Below are 20,862 nucleotides of genomic sequence, written 5' to 3' on the forward strand. Positions count from 1 at the left end.
AATAAGTACCCCATTAATTCATATAATAAAAGGCAAGTTGCCTCTATATGTTTGTGTATCCAGAGCATCAATTGAAATCCAGAAAGAGCTGACTTTTGTCCTTTTGCATACTTATGTATTTTTTCATGAGGGTTCACAACCCCTGGCTGTGGTGCTGACGCCTGTGTGGCTACACGAATGAGTGCAAATGAAGGTCGACTACAGCAGTTGCAAAAAAGACGATGCTCGAAGACTGGATCTGAAGACCAATCTTCAAGAGCGAAAAATTTGATGTTCCTCTCTATTGTTAAAAATGTTTTTTTTTTGTTTTGTTTTGTTTTTATTAGTATGACCTAAGCAGTGGGTCACCCCTTTGTGTCTGGTCTGCTTGAGGTTTCTTCCTCAAATCATCAGAGGAAGTTTTTCCTGACCACTGTCGCCTGTGTGCTTGCTCTAGGGGTTGGTAAGGTTAAACCTTACTTGTGTGAAGCGCGTTGAGCAGCTTTGCTGTGATTTGGTGCTATATAAATGAAATAAATAAATTCAAGTCATGAAAACAGCAAGGTGATCGGACCAATATTTTATTTTGAGAAATCAGTAATGTTTAAAAACAACAAGCCTGTTTATGTCGTACTTCCGCAATAAGAGCCTGTATTTCAAAATAACAGCAGTTGCTACTAGTGTGCCTTAATTGAGAGAGTGGCGTCAACTCAGAACATGGCGCCATTTTGGTTCCAACTGCGCTGAACTACTGAATGAACTTTTAACGTTTTCAACATTTTTTAAATCATTTAACCACATACAGCAACACACCCAGGTACAGGTGCTATCAAATAAATATAAAATATTTAAGTTATCAAATTTACATAAATTTACAATTTATGATGATTTGTTTAATTCATTTAAAGCCTGATTTTTGCAGCTGCAGCTCTGTGACTCCGTGTCATGCAATGACAAGCGTGACAGTTTTAAAGTTCTCCGTGTCTGGATTATGCTTTATTCTGGATTAATTTGACCCTCAACAAGATTTTCTTTCTACAATCATCACCTCCAATTCAAAAGTACGCTGTACAATTTTCTCTTTTTCCGACTTTGTGCTGTAAATGTGTGGACTTTTCTGATCCATTTTTAATCAGCGTGTGCACTGCAAAAAAACTACTATAATATGATGGCAGATGAAGGAGTAAAAGTAGAAAAGTGTCAAATTACAGCCTTTTGTGTCTGATTTAACAGGTGCACGTCAGGCTGCGGGTCCAAATCTGTGCACAGTGTGAAAAAACATAAACAGTCAGGCATTTAATGACAGAAATGACTCCGGTCCCACTTTACTCAAATCAGCGAGTGTCAGAGCTGAACTTTAATTTGTATCTCTGTTACTGTGCACGTCCAGACTGCTCGGGGTTTTTAATGGAAATACATTGCGATCGGACGGGACATTTTAGCCAATGTGAACGAAAAATCCATTATAGAAAATCCATTATATACGGTGTTTATTACATGGAAAACAATTAAAAAAACTTTGGGACTTTTTTGTCCGATGACTGCGAATATCTGGTTTATACAATGACGGTTTGGGTGAGTTTTACTGTACATGGGACTGAACAATAAATTTACTTCTCAAAGCTTTGAAGATGAAGCCGCTTCCATCCCACACAGCTGACTTATTTTCCCAAATTTTTCTTGTGTTCGGATCTGAAGGGAATCTGTACAACTTGAAACCCTTGTGTCTATTTGTGCATCCAAATGCACAACAACCCCTCATTTTCAGCAAATAAATAAATAAAATAGCTGGATTTACATGCAGACTGATTAACAGCGAATGCTATTTTGAACCCAAGATGGCACCATGAGTCATGTGACCATTTTTGTTTTTTTTCTCATTATGTTGCCACTCTCTCAATGAAGACACACCAGTTGCTGCAGACCTGACAGAATTTGTCTGTCCATCCTCTGACATCCCAGACAGCAGATTCAAATCTGGACATTTTCTGTATGCGTGTAACCCCAAACCCAATGTTGCCACAGTTACTGTGAAAAGTTACTTTATTAGTTACTTTTTTAGTAAATTTATACAGTTACTTTATTCACCCTACTGAGGTTTCAAATGGGATTATGGGATATCTCAATAAGGCCAGCGCAACTCATGGCAATTTCCATAGAAAATAACGGGGAAACAACCTGAGCTTCTCGCATGTTTACATAAAACAAACACAGTGACAACGTCTAAAAACCCAGATAATATATTCATGAGAGTTTGGTGCACAATATACAAAGAGTTTTATGTTGCGATGATAATGCTGTTGTGTGTGTGCAGTGGTTAAAGTGCAGCGTTATCAGAGCATCTCAATGTTACTGACTTCTCGCAGAGTGGGGACCTCTTCGAAGTTTTGCAAGACTTGGCTGTATTTGAAACCTCAATAGGGCAAATACAGTTACTTCATTAGCAGCTTTATGCAGTTACTTTATTAGGAGCTGCTGACAACTTGCAACTAATAACTAATGTAACTAGTAATCTAACTTGGTTACTTTTGATAGAGTAAGCGTCAAAGTAACTAATCAGCAAAGTAACCGATAGCTACTTATCTGAGTACCCAATCTTAAATAGAACCAAATTAGATTACTAGTTACTTTATTAAATTCATCAGCTGCCAACAAGCTGTCTGCAGCTGCTAATGAAGTAACTGTATAAAGTAATTGTAAAATGTAACTAATAAAGTAACTTTTCAAAGTTACTTGTCTGGACAAAATAGCAGAATTGTGTCCCAACAGTGCCAATAAATAAATAAATAAAAGAAAAGAAAAAAGAAATTTGATCTAATGTGAACCCTGTCACAGTGCAAATATAAAACTTAAGTTATTCATCATTCTTTACATGGAGTATTGTACTGGTTAAGCAGCTTCAGAAAAGCTTATTAATGACAAAAACAAGTCATTTTAGAAAATTGAACATAACTAAAAACAGATTAAAGCCAAGATTTTTGTTTTTCTATGTCGATACTATCTAGAGCCCGGGGATGTCCACGGGCAACACGCTAGCAGTTTGTATTTCTCCCCAAATGTTGTCATTAGACTGCTCTGTAAAAGTTGTTCAGACCGCAGACTCTATCCTCCTGACCACGTGGTGGCAGTAATGCCCTGTCGTGTGCTATTCGCTAATACAACTCAAAGGAACAAATGGCAAAAGAAGAAGGCAGTAAACGCTTGATCACTTCTATTAAATTCAAACAGAAAAAAGACGTCACGTTATTAAAATTTTTGAAATAGCGGACATGCACCGTTCCCTTCATAAAGCGCAGGGTATGATTTTAAAAGCGGAAGTGACGCAGCGAAGACCAGGTTTGTTTTCTGTCTGCTGCTAATGTTTATTAGCTAGCGTTAGATACACACACAAACAGACAAAGATGGAGACACACAGAAACATTAGTAGATGACCTAGCTGAGATATGTGTGCACGTCATTTAAGAGAGCATAACTGAACTGTTGTAGATCCATGAACCAATGAGCCACTGCAACACAACTGGCTGAAAATCGACACGCTGCTTCGACGCGTTTGATACAGTTTGAAGGGTGACATCTGCTGGATTGCTTTGAGAATTACCTTGAGCGAGCGCCCTGACAAATGTTGCATTAATTCATGACTGATGTGGTTTGTTCTTGAAAAGTAATAATAATAAAAAAAAAGTCATATGTATTGTTGTGTCTTTTTAATGTAATAAATAGTCCCTACAGATGCACACATAATGGTTATGAAAGCCTTTATTGTAGACTATATGTAGATTTGTGTTATCATTCCTCAAACTATATTTGGATAAAATGTGATGGGAAAAGTGAGAAAGGCATGTGCTTCTGCAACTGGTGCTTATGTTGCTGTAATTTGTAAATTAGAATAGAGGGGATAGGAGACGGTGATTGTGCAACTTTTAACAATTTTTATTCAAAAAAAGAATAATTTCAACGGTGCTGGACTTTAATCAGCTCCTCTTCTGCCTCACCACCTCTCCAGCTTTGGAGAAGACCCGCTCACAAGGCACTGATGTTGCTGGCATCGACATATTTTTTTTTGCCATTCTCTGTAAATTGGGATAGACTGCGACTCGTGTCGCCTACTATTTGAGCCGGTCTTCTCCTCTGGAGGTAGACATATGTTGGGTCAAACCTTTGTAGTAAAGCCCTGAAGGCTTTGCTCTCCACTGTTTTGAACAGTTGTGCATCTTGCACAACATAGTCCACCAGTGCCTCATCCAAATCAGCTTTTCTGCCTTTAATGGAAATACAGTATGACATACTGAGCTATTTTTGTTTATGTGTATGTTTTAATCTTAGAGTAAAATACAGCTTACATGGCCTGATTCCTGCTCCAGGAGCAGCAACAGAAGCAGCAGCCATTGATGTCTCGGGATGTTTGGCCCTCAGGTGTCGCAGCATTGAAGACGTATTGTTACTGTACCTCAACTCTTGAGCACAAATCAAGCACTTGACCTTTTTGGGGCTTATTAGATCAAAGTGCTCCCAAGCAATTAATTATGCTCTTTTTGGAACTGGCTCCTCCATGTCCCTTCCTCACCACTACTCACTCTCTCACACACACACTCACCTTTCTCACACCTTTCACTTCAACAAAATCACAGCTCTTCAGTCACTCAGCTCAGTCTCTGATCTACCTATAATATATAGTCTGACCTATAACCTATGTTGATGTACTGTGAATAAATGTTGTATATGAATGGATGCCTGTTGTGTGTGTTTCTCTGTTAGATCCTGTGTGTATGTAGCTAACTATAGTAAATGAACTCTAAACTAGACCTAAATATAAACTAATGCTTTCTTGGCTCCGATTCACGTGGTAATTGGCAATAACAGTGTCGCTAGCAATCTCCTCCTCTCAAAAACCCACGGTTTGAGCTGCGATTCAGATCTCATTTAAATACTTGGCGGGTCGTATTGACATGCCCAAATTATTCTAATTTTCCGCGAAGCTCGACACGTGGAGTGATGTAACGAGGCCTCGCTCGCAGTGGTCACGTCATGGGGGCGTGCTCGAAATGCTGCTCACTGACACTTCTGGTTCAAAAATCTCGATGCTGTGTCAAGCAGACTGACTCGAGCTTAACGTCACTATTGTAGACTCATATGACCCCATTGAACATCTTGAGATATGTGCCAAAATGTCAGCTGACCAGTCTCTACATGACCAAGCCCTTTGTCGTCCCCAGTGTTCTGCAAATACAGCTGTATTTTCTAATCTGCAGCAGCTATAGATTTTCCAAGATATTCAAAATGTTCAGAATGACCAACAGGGTCATAGACTAGTGTAAAAGTTCTATTTTGATATTTTCAGAGAAAATGGCTAAAATAAGTGTCAACTTATTACCGTACATCGAAAGAAAACAAACCTTTGCCAGTTATAATGAAATTTTATTTTCAGTCATACTGTTATCAATGGAATATTGATTTAATGTGAAAAATACAAAACAGAACTTGTTTCTGTAGCAGACAGCAGTGTCTAAAGTAAGTCCCTTCGGTTGCGCCCTTGTTTGCACTCGAGGTCACTACAGCAAATCCAAGGTGGATCTGCTTGTTGAATTGGCACAGGTTTTGCCAGTTGCCCTTCCTGACGCAACAACACATGGTGAAATGTGGCAGGGGTGGATTTTGATCCAGAAATCTTCTGCACTGAAACCAAGTGCAGTGGCCAAGTGGTTAGTGCAGTTGCTTTCAGTGCAGAAGGTGGTTAATGCACTTGGTTTCAGTGCAGAATGTTGCCAGTTCAAACCCCACCCCAGACAGCAGTATCTAGAGATCTTAAATGTTTTAAAGATTATCAGGGAAATTTCCCAACAGCCAATAGCCCAGAAAGATTAAATTACTAAATATATGCACAATTCTGTATTGTATGTGGGTTGTTTGACCTTGTGTTTTCTCTTAAAATACAAAATGAGAAATTTTACACTCTTCTGTGACCCTCCTAAACATATACTGGTCATTCTGAGCATACTGAGTACCTTGAAAAAAAAAATCTGTAGTCTGCTGAAGTTTAGAAAATACATTTGTATTTGAACTAACAGTAGGGAGGAAAAAGGCCGTGGTCATTTTTGAGCTGTTTGTCCCGGATAGAGATTTTGTCACATATCCAAGTTGTTAATTGGGGTCATATTAGTCCAGAACAGCTGAGTTATCCTCTCCTAAATGATCTCCATACATGTTTAAGCTATGTCCTACACATTTTTGAAAATGAAATACAATGTTACATCACTGAAGATTTTTTTTAGCTGCGTCTTCACCATCTCTGTATCCCAGTTCTTTGCTGTGCTTTTGTTTGTTAATTTATTACTGGGACTGAGTGAACAAGAACAAAAATGGATGGATAACAAAGTCATGATGGATAATATAATGCTATAGCAATAGTGGATTGTTTTAGTTGCACTGAAAGAATAAAACTTAACTAGGTACAGGAGAGTTGGTTTTCCCTTGACAGTGTTTGTTATGGAGAGCTCTCTGAGCTTCAGCCTAATATTTGTAATAAAGCTTGTAGCAACAACACCTAAAGCTCCAAAACTATGCACAAGTAGAACCTAATAAATGTCTTAAATAGTTCGTCCAACACACAACTCAACATGTGGCTACACACAAGCCTATTATTATTATTATTATTATTATTATCTCTATGCCTATATGCTGGAATAAGGGATAGAATTCTTCAAATTATTGTTCACTACTTACCATCGCAATCATACTCAGAGGTGAGATGTTCTTCCACATCCTTTGATCTGGGCAATTTGTGCAGTTTATAGCTGCACATTAGGGTTATGACTACAAAACCTTTTTCAAAACTTTCATTTTCCTGATGTTGCATTTGATGAACTTTTACCCATAGATCACTTTTTTGAAGTTTATTTCATTTGATCATGAAAAAGCCTCCCGCATCTAGCACCGCATCACTTTTAAAAATACATGAGTTTACACAATACTATTTAACAATAACATAACAAGAAAAGAATTAGCAAGTATCAAGAAATAAGAAAATATATACAAATAAATATTGATAAAATATATTAATAAACAATAATTAAAAGAAATAAAAAATAAAGGTAAAAAAGATAAAATATAACAGTATTCAGATGATCATCTCTGACACAACAGCAGTCAATACTGGTTGCAAAAATGGGGTTGTAGCCAGGCTTCAGAGAACATTTCAAGACAAGGGATTTGATGAACCTCAATACATTGGCTGCCAACACCATATTCTTGATCTTGTTCTGCGACGTGTTGGACTTCTTTTTTCCTATACGGTCACAGTCACCTAACATTAACTATGAGTTTATTGATGAGATTTTGGAACAGTATGATGATTTACAAAATGCATACATGGACACAGAAGTGATACCAGAGCATGAGAACCTTGGCTGGAGACATGATTTTAAATTCCCTTTTGAGCTTTGTGAAGCATACAAGTTTTACAAAACAGAGGAAAAATGGCCTCGCATCAAATGGCACAAGCTGCCAACACTTCACAGTGCCAGGTTGAACTCATGAGGAATTTTTGCACTTAATCCATTTTTCCTTCTTCCAAATTGGCGAGAACAGCTGAGGGTAACTTGTGATTTCATTGCATCTACATGGTTGCGGGCCTGGTTTTCTAACCAACACTATTAAGAGATGGATTATGAAGACCTGCTGTTAGCAATATCCAAACTTAAGTGTCCCAAAGATGTAAAATGCTTCTCTACTCACTGGAAAAAGGAACTATCAGTGCTTGATGTGCCTCGCTCCAACATAGTAGCTGAGACGGCTGTAAAGTTGATGGAGGAGGTTTGTTCTACTTGCAAAACAGATAAATATCTTAACAGCAAATTTATTAACACTAATACACAAATCTGAAACATTATTAAAATACTACAAATGCTATATGTACTCATTTTCATGTATTCCTTGTGTATTGTATGTAAAAGTGACGTTATAATAAAGAGTGTTTGAGCCGCTCTGTGTTTTAATGTGAAATGTGAAACTGTCTTAGGTGCGGGAGGTTTTTTCAAGGTCTGGCAAAACCAAAGTCATTTTTATGAGTTTTAGTTAAATGTTCATCATTTATAACCCCAGGCTAATAAATTTGAGATTTTGCACATGAAGGCATTTTTTTTTTTTTTTTTTTTTTTTTTTTGCAAAATCACAAAGAATACAATTGACTGGTACATGTGAGTGGTAACATGGCGGCCGATTTTCTTCAAAAAATATTGGCCAGTAAGCTATCCAGTGTTACTGACAGATCAGTGGTGAGGAGCTATACTGGACGTGGAAGCTTGGCCCATCTCCTCTTCTTCTGTGGTTTGAAGTTTCACTGCCAGCAAAGTTCAGTAGAATGAATAAAATCTAGCAATGCAGGTATATACTGATTAAAAAAAAAAAAAACAACGATTTTTCACCGGACTGGCGTAGGGTTGTGTACAATTGCGGAGGCATGGCGCACAGTAGCGTAGTGTGCATTGGCTTACATACAGGAGAGGAGTATTATGTAGACTTGCTTACTTAGAGCACTGCGTCCAGTGCTGTATGCTGAAAGTCTGCTATAAAATTAAACATTTAATTTTTTGGGTCACTCAGCGTATTACCACGTAGGGCTGCATAAACTCAGCGTTGTCCGTATTCCGCATTACACAACTCTGCGTCTAGCAAGCTCCTAAAATAGAAAAGCTACAAAAACTGTGAAAATCTTTAAACATTTTCATTGTTTACTTTAAAGATTCTGATTTGGTTACATTTTAACATAATTCAGTGGATTTTGGTTGGAGAGGAAGAAAATAATCATGTACCTGCACACCACTTGCTACTCTGAGCAAAGATAAAAGCTATGCCAGTTGTCTCCTCCATCTGACAAAGGTCATGTGATTTCCTTTTTTTTGTCCTGCACCCCCCATTTTTTTTTTTTTTTTTTTTTTTCTGATGTAATCTTTTTCTGAATGCCATCTGTGTTTGTGTGTTCTTCAGATGTGCAGCAGCTGTTGTGTAAAGAAGAAATGTCACCAGAGCTGCAGGACCAGAGCTCCAGTGTGGACCAGGAGGATCGAGGTCCTCCTCACATTAAAGATGAACAGCAGGAGGCTTACCTCACAGAGTTTCTGCTTGTCAAGAGTGAAGAAGATGATGATGATAATGATGATGAGAAACCTCAGTACTCACAACCTCCAAGCTGCAAGATGGAACCTGATGGAATGGGCTGTAGAATACCAGAACCTGTTGGAAACTCAAACCGCTTTAGTCATTTAGCAGGAGACATAGGTGACAAGTCTTTAGATTCTTCTGACCCCGAGAGTGACAACAGCGATTTTTGGACAGAGACCAGGAAGCGTCCATTACTTTTAAAAGCCATGAAGCATAATGAGTTCCCAGTCAGAGGACCACAGGCAGGTCCTAATACCAGGAGAAGTAATGTAGTCCCTGTAAGTGACATGGACTATGAACCTGAAAAGAACTCTCTGACATGCAATGAATGTGGGACGTGTTTTACCTGTGAGCACAGCCTGATGAGACACCGACTGTGTCCGAGAGAGAGGAATAAATCATGGTGGTGCTCCCTCTGTGCTGCGCAGTTTCCCTCTGAGAAATCCTTGGAGCGGCACATGGCTGTTCTCCACGCTAAACGAATCACGTGTCCCATGTGCGACAAAATCTTCACGCGGTACAAAAATCTGAAACAGCATGACTGTGTAACTCCGTTTCATCAAAGACAAACTGAGGACATCAAGGAGGAGGACTGTGGAGGATCAGAACCCGGCAGTTATCATTCATGGATCGAGTCCAAGGGGTGTGCTTAAAAACCAAAAAATAAAAGACCCTGCAAGTGACACAAATCTAACAGTCCCGAGGACCAGTGTGACTGTCCTGACTGCGGGACACATTTTTATACGGTTCATGACCTTTTACAGCACAGAGTATGTCCAAGAGAATCTGAGAAATTGTACAGTTGTTCAGCTTGTGTTTCATGCTTTACATCATTAAAACATCTCCAGAGACATGTGGTTGTTCATCAGTGGGTGAAAGAGATCAACTGCTGCACCTGTGACAAGACGTTCACTCAGTACAAAGAGCTTCGAAAGCATCAGTACTTTTGTGAGTTTGAGCCAATTGTCATTTTGAAACAGATGCTGACGTGAAAGAGAGAGACTCTCCTGAAACTCACGCAGAGTGATTGTGTGGAGAATCGGAACGTTCAGCCGGATTTAAGCTCTGTGAGAACAGCCGGGTCTCTGGGAGCAGTATAACACACACTCCTGATGAGAGGATGTTTCGCTGCCATGCTTGTGGGAAAAGACTGAGGTGCAAACAGAACCTGAAGAATCATATGAGAATTCACACAGGAGAGAAACCGTTTCAGTGTTCTAAGTGTGGCCAAAGGTTTCGCTACGAGAGCAACTTGGGGAGACACGTGAAGTCACACAGGAGTGAAACCATTCAGTTGTTCCATATGATTTGAAACATTTACAAGATTGGAAAGTTTGACATTTCACATGGACGCCCACAGAGGTGATAAACAAGACAATTCTGACAGGAGAAATGGCATCACCTCTTCATGGTCAGATTCATCCAGGCTTCTTAAACAGTGGGTTTGCTGCTTACTTTGTGGGAAAAGATTTGGGTGTAAGACAAGTCTAAAGTCACACCTCGCATATCGTAAACAAGAAAAACCCTTCAGCTGTTCCATGTGCAGGCGATGCTTTGCCTTTGAGAAACAGTTAACCAACCACATGAGAACTCATACATGTCAAACACCATACCATTGCTCATTTTGCAGTAAACAGTTTGAGCACTTTCAGCTTTGGGCAAACACTCTAAAATTCACATCAAAAAGAAACCATACCATTCCTCAGGACTGCTAAGTAGGCAGAATGTGTCACTCAGCATTTTTTTTTTTTTTTTTTGGCCATGTCAACAAAGATAAATCATATTCCCTTTATTATATGCAAATTTAAATGTTAGAGCATTAAATGAAGTACAAAAGTACTCACGGGACACGGCTGGCATGCTGCCTTCATTCAAACATACAGTGTCACATGACTTTCACCGCTCTCTGTTGGCTGGTAAACAGAAAAAGCCGTGTTAATGTATCATGTTCACAGCAAGACCCTTGAAAAAGGTGAAAGTCATTTATTGTTTTAATGAGTAATAATGATCCTTTTTCTATATGAAATTATTTGCATTATAAAAATGACAGATTTCTATAAAAGATTTTATGTAATAAATTGTTAAATGTGAGCCATTTGTAATAATTATTTTCTCCTTGCTGGAGGTCATTTTATTCTGAAGCATTTTCAGCTTTGGGTTCATGTATGTTAACAGTTTTGTTAGACCACAGTGCATGTGATGTGTGACACATAATGCCATTTTTCCTTCTGTCTGCCTGTTTGTATGGACTCAGTAGCTTATTATTAACAGTCACTGTACACCATTGATATGCCACAGGAACATTCCAGGTAACAGGTGCCAAATTACATTTTAGTAAGGTGCGGAGAGAGAATGTTTGTGATATTTAGATCTTATCAGGCCACTGACAAATAAATTGCTGATGGAGTAAAACAAACAAAGTACTGTGCATCCGGAAAGTACAAGGTCTGTGAGAAAAGTATACGACCTTTTTATTTTTTTCAAAAAACATATGGATTTGAATCACGTGTGATTGCATCAGCCAAGCTTGAACCTTCGTGCGCATGCGTGAGTTTTTTCACGCCTGTCGGTTGCGTCATTCGCCTGTGAGCAGGCTTTGTGTGAGCACTGGTCCACCCCTCTCGTAGTTTTTTTTTTATTGTGAATAAATGTCTGTGTTGTGTGGGCCGCTGAAGAGGAGGTACTGCTGGCCCACCACCACCAGAGGGCGCCTCGCCTGGCGTGCGGGCTCCAGGCACCAGAGGGCGCTGCCGCCTCACAGGAGCAGCCAAGGTGACAGCCGTCACCTATTAACTGAGACAGCTGACATCCATCAGCGGAGGGGTATATCAGCTGGACGGCATCTCCACCTCATTGCCGAGATATCGCTCTACTAAAGAGGTAACGTACTCAGCCAGTCGCTTCATTTCAGAGGAATAACACTTTATTGCTTGTGCCTAAGACAGCTGAAGACTGTATTGGACATATATCGGATAAGTACCCATATTCCTACACTGCAGTGTTGTTTTTGATTAGAGGTGGAGGTGGTGTTTCCACCCTACGTGTTGCTGGGTGCAGCCGCACCACATCTGACTGTTTCTGTTCCTCGCCAGCAGTACCGGATCCGACGAGCGGAGGCAGTGGCCACCTGGGAGTTCGGGACTTGGCGGCTCCAGTATTCCGGGGTTCGGTGGCAGAGGAAATCGGGTGGTTCCGGTTCGACTCGGACAGACGTCTCCTATCGTCGAGCCTGCCCACACGACACCATTGGAATTGGTTTATTTCCACAATTGTGATCTGTTGTTTGTTGTGCGTGTTCACAACAGTAAAGCCTTGTTATTTGACTTTCTTCATTGTCCGTTCATTTGCGCCCCCTGTTGTGGGTGCGGTGGAGCAGCTTCTCTTTCCATGACAAAAACTCCTGTAACAGTGGAATGTGCCGTTCATTTCTAAACTGGACGCTGTCTTGATCCAGTATGTCGTCTGACTAGCACAGGAATTGTGAAAAGACGTGGACATCAGCACTTTTTCAGCACATTGAGACAGACGTGTGGAGGAGTTCCGCGCGTCGCGGTGGAGCCGCATGGCGCAAAGCACACCATGATGAAGCCTCACAGGACATGTTGGGTCATGTCCAGCTCATGCTCAATTTCTCGGATATTCACATGACTGAAAAGCAACCGACAGCCGTTTGAATCCACCTGAAAGCCGTCCTGTGAGACCAACACGGAGGTGGTTTTGTGCCGCATAATGAACGGCTCCGTGGCGCGTCCCTCCGCTTTTCTTCCATGAAAAAAAAACTCCTGTAACAGTGGAATGTGCCGAAAAAGTGCTGATGTCCACAACTTCTGCCTTTTAGTGAAAGTCAGACAACATCCCGGATGAACAAAAAGCCTTCACGTTGGAAATGATCTGGTTGTTTCAGCGGGGTGTGACCTGTTGATCGGCGCTCGGAGCGCGCCGCGCTCCTCAGCAGTTGTGGGCAGTCTTTAAAGCGGCAGTAACACTCCTTAATCTGTTTAATACCCCATAAAATCGTCCCTGAAAGCCATATTAATTTTCTGAACGGTGTCCACCTGGCTGTCTCTCACAGTATCTGGAAAAAAATTGATGCAGCAAAGCTCCAAATCGTTCAGACATTTATTTGCAATAAAAAAACGACGAGAGGGGTGGACCAGTGCTCACACAAAGCCTGCTCACAGGCGATGACGCAACCGACAGGCATGAAAAAACTCACGCATGTGCACGAAGGTTCAAGCTTGGCTGATGCAATCACACGTGATTCAAATCCATATGGTTTTTGAAATTAATAAAAAGGTCGGATACTTTTCTCACAGACCTTGTATTCACAGCACTTATTTTTTTTCCCCACATTTTATGTTACAGCCTTATTCCAAAATTGGTCAGATTATTTTGTTCCCCTCAAGATTCCACACACAATACCCATAATAATAATATGAAAAAGTATTTTGAGATTTTTACAAATTATTAAAAAAACAACTAAATCATGCGTACATAAGTATTGCAGCCTTTGCCATGAATCTCAAAATTGAGCTCAAGTGCATCCTGTTTCATGAGTTGTCAATTTTCAATTTATTTAATTTGATATAGCACCAAATCATAGCAAAGCTGCCTCAAGGCACTTCACACAAACATGAAACTTCAAGCAGACCAGAAGAAATTTGTTGACCTTTGTAGGATTTATTAGAATTTTTAAGGGTTCTGCTTTTCACCCACTATTTTGCAGTTTGGGTGTGTGGTTTTGTGAATTGTGTTAATTTTTTTTTTTTTTTTTTTTTTTTTTTTTTTTTTTTTTGATAAAACCAGGCTAGTTTGCAAAATTTTGTTTTAGCAATTGGGGAAAAAAAAAACTATTCAAAGGGACTGAGAAATGACAGCCAATGTTACTTATGGTGTGTCATATAAAGAGTGGTTTTATTCAGAAAAAGACATCAGGTCTGTTAAATATTGTCAGTGAATTTGTGAGGCTTTAGGACTCAAAACGGGAAACATGCTAACCAGAGATGAAGTGAAGTTTATTGACTGGCAGTGAAAAAATTAATTTTCAGAAATGACATGTCATTGTTTCATGGCACAGAGCGACAGAGAGTACCTGTCACCTGCTGCAGCTCATTTTATACATTCTATGATTTTAAACTACATGCAACTTCAGCCACACCTGCTCCTATTTTCCAGCGTGCATTCTAGGGGCCCATGATTGACAGGAGCCCAGAGAGGCCCTGAATATAATTATAATACTGACAAAAAATATGGGGGGTGGCCCAGTAAGATTTCTTTTCATGGGACCCAAAATCCCTGGAGGCGCCCCTGATGCACAGACCAAGATTGGGTTGCACATGCATTGATTCACTTCTACAATACCAGCAATGTGCAGCAGGTGGCAGAGTTGCAGATGTTAAATTATGAATCTTTGCTTTTGGGATTGATCTAGTCAAGTGCATCAAACGTATAAGCCCCTTTATACTCATGTGATGCAGCATCTCACCAGTTGGAGGAGGCATCGTCAAAGCGGGACAGGACCAAAGACAGCAAGGACACAGCTGTTCAACATGGCAGAGTTTCTGTCAGATGGTTTTTCTGCTCCAGCAGTCAGTCACACAAAATTTCACTTCCTTTTAAGAAGCTTCTTGTGCAAATCAACACACTTTTAACTTTGCAAAAAGATTCCCTCACGTCCATGTGTCATTCTAAAATGCTTAATGAAAAGAAGGAAACACTGAAAACATTTGCAGATTTATGATTTTATTCATTGTTTTGTCAAATGACAAATAAACTTCAAGATTTATTTTATTTTATTTTTATTTATTTATTTTCCAAAAATGATCGCCAGAGTCCTGGAATAACATCCAGCCAAAGATGAAATATTTTAGATATAATAAAGTAAAGTAAAGACATGCCAGTGTTACAAAACTTTCATCTTAATCATTTGGTCAGTTTGCAGTTCAGTGTGTTCAAGAACCAATAATGTCAAGGAAGTCCAATCATAACATTTAAATTTTATGAAATTTCCATAAGCAGTTAAACTACGACAGCCATTCACCAGCTTCACTGAGGATATAGTCACAGAAAACCTGAAGAGAATCAATGTTTCATAATTAAATCCTGACTCAGAAGAAGTCCATTTGAGAAAACATTTGCTGGGAAAAACCCCCACTACAAAATCTGAACAAATTAATACTAATAACATGACTAGAATGTTCAAGAACAACATCATGTGACATGCAAAGGCCACAACAGCTTACAGTTAACACTACCTTTAGTTCCAAAGATGATTATTATTATTTAAATTTGTACAGAAACATCTAACATGCTCTGAATGTGAGCCAAAGTTTTAAAAAGTGAGACAAAGGTAAGAAAATGTCATGCAAAACTGCATGCAGACACAAGTTGTGTCTTTAGTGTCTTGTGAAGTCCATGAGATCAGACACTCACCGGTCACACAGTCCATCTCACACTTTATGCTGACGACACAATGATTTTTCTTTTTAATCTTTGAAAGTCTGGTGATGAGACTCTAACTTTGGAAATAATAAACTAAAAACTCAAATCATTTCCAGTTTCTAAAATGAAAATTAGAACCTTGATAGAAAGCAACAAATTTCCACATCAGAACTATGACTTACTTAATCAATATTCTGATCAAGTCATTGATCAGCAGCATTACCAAAGTGATCAAGTTGCTGTTGGACAGTCGGAGCCACTTTGCATCAGCAGCATCACGCTCCAGTGCTCTGAGACACTTTATAGTCCTGACAGCTGAACACTGGATGACTGACAGCTGTCAATCAACACCACATGACTCTGATCTCCGTCCTCATCTGGACTCTGCTCTGCTGCTGCTTCACAGGTAAAGTCCACACAACCAAAGTCGTCTGTTTGAAATGAAGCTGATGAATCCACGAGGCTGATTTCAGTTTTTGTCTCCTCAGAGTCCAAAATCCAGATCACAGTGACTCAACCTGAAGCAGTCACATCTGCTCCAGGAGGCTCCACCACCATCACATGTACAACCAGTCACAATGTTTACTATTATTCATCAGGTTTTGGAATATCCTGGTACCAACAGAGAGACGGAGAAACTCCTAAACTCCTCATTTATCATGCCAGCACCGAGCATCAGGTCAGGAAGTGCAAGAGATTAGTAGGATGAAGTGAGGGTAGCTATGAAGAGGATGAAGAGTGGAAAGGCAGCTGGTCCGATGACATTCCAGTGGAGCCATGGAAATGTCTAGAGATGGCAGTGGAGTTTCTAACCAGATTCATTCATCTTCTACCGCTTAGTCCAATTGAGGGTTGCGGGGGGCTGGAGACTATCCCAGCAGTAATAGGGCGTGAGGCGGGATACACCCAGGACAGGACACCAGTCTGTCGCAGGGCCACAAACAGACAAACAAACACAGACACACCCACACACACACCTAAGGACAATTTTTTTTAAATATTCCAATCCACCTAACCCGCATGTCTTTGGATGTGGGAGGAAACCGGAGGGTCCGGAGGAAACCCACGCAAACATGGGGAGAGCATGCAAACTCCACACAGAAAGGCCATGGGAATTGAACCCACGACCTACTCGCTGTGAGGCAACAGTGCTAACCACTAATCCACCGTGCTGCCCTTTAACCAGATTGTTTAATAAAATCTTGGAAAGTGAGAGGATGCCTGAGGAGTGGAGACAAAGTGTGCTGGTTCCTATTTTCAAGAACAAGGGTGATGTGCGGAGCTGCAGTAACTAGAGAGGCATACAGTTGATCAGCCACAGCATGAAGTTATGGGAAAGAGTAGTAGAAGCTAGGCTTAGAATACAGGTAAAGATCTGTGAGCAGCAATATGGTTTCATGCTGAGAAAGTGCGCTACAGATGCAATGTTTGCTCAGAATACTGGTGGTATAGAGAATGTAAGAAGGAGGTACATTGTCTGTTTGTGGATTTAGGGAAAGCTTATGACAGGGTGCCACCAGGAGAGTTGTGGTATTGTAGAGGAAGTCTTGAGTGGCAGAGAAGTATGTGAGGGTAGTGCAGGACATGTACAAGGAGAGTGTGACAACGGTGAGATGCGGAGTAGGAATGACAGACTCATTCAAGGTGGAGATGGGATCACATCAAGGATCAGCTCTGAGTCCTTTCTTGTTCGCAATGGTGATGGATGGGTTAACAGATGATGATGTTTGCAGATGACATTGTGATCTGTACTGAGAGTAGAGAACAGGCTACGTTTAGCCTGGAGAGGTGGAGCTTAGAGGCAGTGACACTAAAAAAAAAGACAGGAGGCAGAGCTGGAGATGTAGTGAATGTCTTTGGGAGTGACGAGAATGGACAGAATTAGGAATGAACATATCAGAGAGACAACTCAGGTGGGATGGTTTGGAGACAAAGTCGGAGGGAGGTGAGACTGAGATGGTTTGGGCATGTGCAAAAGAGGGACCCAGGGTATATAGGGAGAAGGATGCTGAGGATGGAGCCACCAGGCAGGAGGAGAAGAGGGAGGCCAAAGAGGAGGTTTATGGATGTGGTGAGGGAGGACATGCAGGTGGTTGGTGAGACAGAGGAAGACACAGAGGACAGGGTGGGATGGAAATAATTGATCTGCTGCGGAGACCCCTAACTGGAGCAGCCGAAAGAAGATATATGTAATAATAATAATAATAATAATAACAAAAAAGGTAAAAATTTTAGCAACAGTTTATTCTAAAGGTGTGCAGAATACTCCTGACCAAATTTTACATGCTTCCTTTTTAACAAAGGCTGTTTTCCACTCTGTAATAGTGAAGCAACAGACAAACGCTGTTGCATGAACAGTGTCTCCAATCACAGCCAAGGGAGCTTGTAATTATTTTTAATTGTCATGAGCGTCTTGGTGGCTTCCCTCACCAGCCCTCTTCATGCACACAGTTTTTGAGAATAGCCTGCTCTAGACAAAAATGCAATGCTATTTTGTTCATCTTTGGCACATGAACAGCAATAAAAAAAAATAAAAAAATCAACGAGGATTTGCTGGTAAAATACACAACAGCACACTCCAGCATGGGAGGAGAGACTTTAGAGTGTGTACTCATATACTCTTGGAACTGCCCTTTCACAGTGACCTTTGAGTGAATGAAAAAGGCAGTGACTCGACCTGCTGGACTCGTTCTTGTCTCTGAATGTGTGGGATGTTTATTTATGATTAGGCAACAGTGTGTATGTGGGAACAATGCGAGTCATGAAGGAGTGGTAACCAGTTCTGACTGCAGGGAATCAGTGAGGCAAAGTTCAAGAAACTCAAATGAAAATTATTCATTCATCAAAAGCCTTATCCAAAAAAGAAACAGTTGAGTGGTTCAGTTTTCTCCAGTGAGTTTTGAACTATTAAATTCACCAAAATTTGACATGATATGGCATACAGGTGAGTTGAACTGGAATCTTGACTGTAGGTGCGGGTTGAGGATGTGTCTGTGTGGCAGACTGACGTCTTGTCCAGAGTGCACCCCGCCTCTCGGCCTATGGCTGCCAGTGTTGCTGACCGAATGGTCCCCCTAAAAATTGGTCCCCGCTGATGACGTGGTTCATGGATTAACACCTGGTTCATGGATTAACACCTCATTTCTGCTTCAAACTGCACTCCAGTCATCATCTATCTCAGCGACAGATATCTGAAGCTTTTATACAACAATTATTTTCAGATAAATTCAGCATTATTTAATCATAAAAGGCGGCGGAAGCGATCAGAGCGCCACGGCTAAAAGAGCTGCTAGCTGATGCGTTCACTGCACGTCAGTCATGTCAACACGTCACGGAATTTCGTTGAGTTTCTACTTAAAACAGCCTCGTTTCTGCTTAAAACTCACTTTAGAATGATTTAAGCTGTTTTACCTTCATCATCTGATGATTAATAATCCCGTTAATCCATTTGATTGCTTTAGGTGAAGTGTCTCCTTGTCAGACGCGTTGCTGTGGTCCGAAATGACACATGCGCAGATGCAAAAGCCGGACCAATTTTAGCGGCGGACCGTTCGGTCTGCGACACCGGTATTACGAGCTGTTTACTTTTAATTGGTCAATTATATGTTAGTCCATGAGCCAGTCATCAATTTTGACTTAATCGGTACCACTTAAGGTAACAAAACAGTACTCAGAAACCAGCCTTAGTGTACCATGGCCCACACAAAAATGTAATACAGCAATCCCAGGGTGGCAGCTGTAGCCAAGTAGGAGTCAATGAAGGGTTACACAGAGGTAAAAATTTAACAATGCTCCAATCATGTTGAAAACTATACCACATTATTTGTCTGATCATAATGATTCCAAAAAGTATATAAGTATACTATCTATGACTGAATGTTCTGGAGTTATGGGGTAAAAACTACAAAAATGGTGACAAAGGTCAGATTCAGTTTGTACAGGGGTCAAAAGTTAAAGGTGCACCAATTTCAGTAAAAAAAAAAAAAGATGCAAATTATTGGTTGAAATAATCGATAAATGGAATAGGTTTGACTGTGTTGGATGTTTGATCTCCAAAGTAAAAAGGTCAACAAGGTTGACATCCATTGGATTCTATGACGTGTCATTTGTTACCCTGTTAACATGATAACTAAGCATGACAGATGGTGCAAACTCTTCCTTTTTAGAACCCTATTAACACAAACAATAATTTGCATCACTATGTACCAAAAATGAAGTAACTTTAACCTTTGACACCTGGACAAACTGAAACTGACCATTGTCACCATTTTTGTTGTTTTACCCTATAACTCCATAACATTCAGTAATAGACAGTCCAAACTATACCTTTTTGGAGTCATTATGATCAGATAAATAATGTGGTATTCAATAGTTTTCAATATGATGGAGCATTTTGCAATTTCGACCTCTGTGGAACCCTAAATTGACCCCTACCTGGGTACAGTTGCCACCATGGGATGGCTGTATTACATTTTGTGTAGGCCATGGTACACTGAGCCTGGATTCCAAGTGTCGTTTTGTCACCTTAAGTGGTACCGAAAACCTGCTTGGCCCATTCCGTTTTGTGTAAACACACTGACAGCACTGGAACAGTAAAACTTGCAATTTCTAACCTACATTGTTTATAAATGTAACTATTAAATTGTAACATTTTTCTAACATTTAAATTCCCTAAAGGCTTCAAAACTGGATCTTTAATCTAGGGTTGTTGTGGGGGGCCGTGTCCCTGCCCTGCTCCACGCCCCTTCCTGTCTGGATTCGCCCCTGCTTTGGTGTTTGAGCAGCAAGAATGGATAAAGTTTATTTATGCAGAAAACACAACCAGATTGGCAAGTAAGAAATTTTTATCAGTGTTTTTTTACATCATGTTGTCCTCAGAAAGAGAGTTTTGGTGCATTTGAGTGGAAAAAATTGTTAGTTGTTAACAAGTCACGGATCAGCTGTTTTTAGCAAGGATACACAGAGTGGCACAGAGTTTTAAATAAAGGAGAAAAAAGCTTAAAAATGACTTTGTAAAGCTCAGTGCAATGTCATCACCTCACTTTTTTCCAACTCGGAGAGGCTGCTGAAAACCGCGGAGGAACAGCGTGCAGCTCACTGAAAATGGGCGGTTCAGTGGAATCCCGACCCCCTGCCCACGGGCCAAGTTTAATGCTGTGATCGACCCGCAATGCAAAAAATAGTAACGCATCGTGATTTGGAGAAGTAACTTTAATCCGATTACTGATTTGGAAAGATTAACGCATTAGATTACTTGTTACTGAAAAAAGCGGTCAGATTAGAGTA

General features: G+C 40.3%; 1 protein-coding gene across 1 annotated transcript; it reads left to right on the forward strand.

The window, feature by feature from the left end:
• Positions 1–9,097: 9,097 nt before the first annotated feature.
• On the forward strand, positions 9,098–10,090 carry LOC117502013 (zinc finger protein 496-like). Its single transcript, XM_034160993.1, has 2 exons — positions 9,098–9,757; positions 9,946–10,090. Exons 1-2 carry the CDS (start codon positions 9,171–9,173, stop codon positions 10,034–10,036), a joined length of 678 nt encoding a protein of 225 aa, XP_034016884.1. The 5' UTR covers positions 9,098–9,170; the 3' UTR covers positions 10,037–10,090.
• Positions 10,091–20,862: the final 10,772 nt, after the last annotated feature.

This window comes from Thalassophryne amazonica, chromosome 20 (genome assembly GCF_902500255.1).
Source record: "Thalassophryne amazonica chromosome 20, fThaAma1.1, whole genome shotgun sequence".
Taxonomy (NCBI): domain Eukaryota; kingdom Metazoa; phylum Chordata; class Actinopteri; order Batrachoidiformes; family Batrachoididae; genus Thalassophryne; species Thalassophryne amazonica.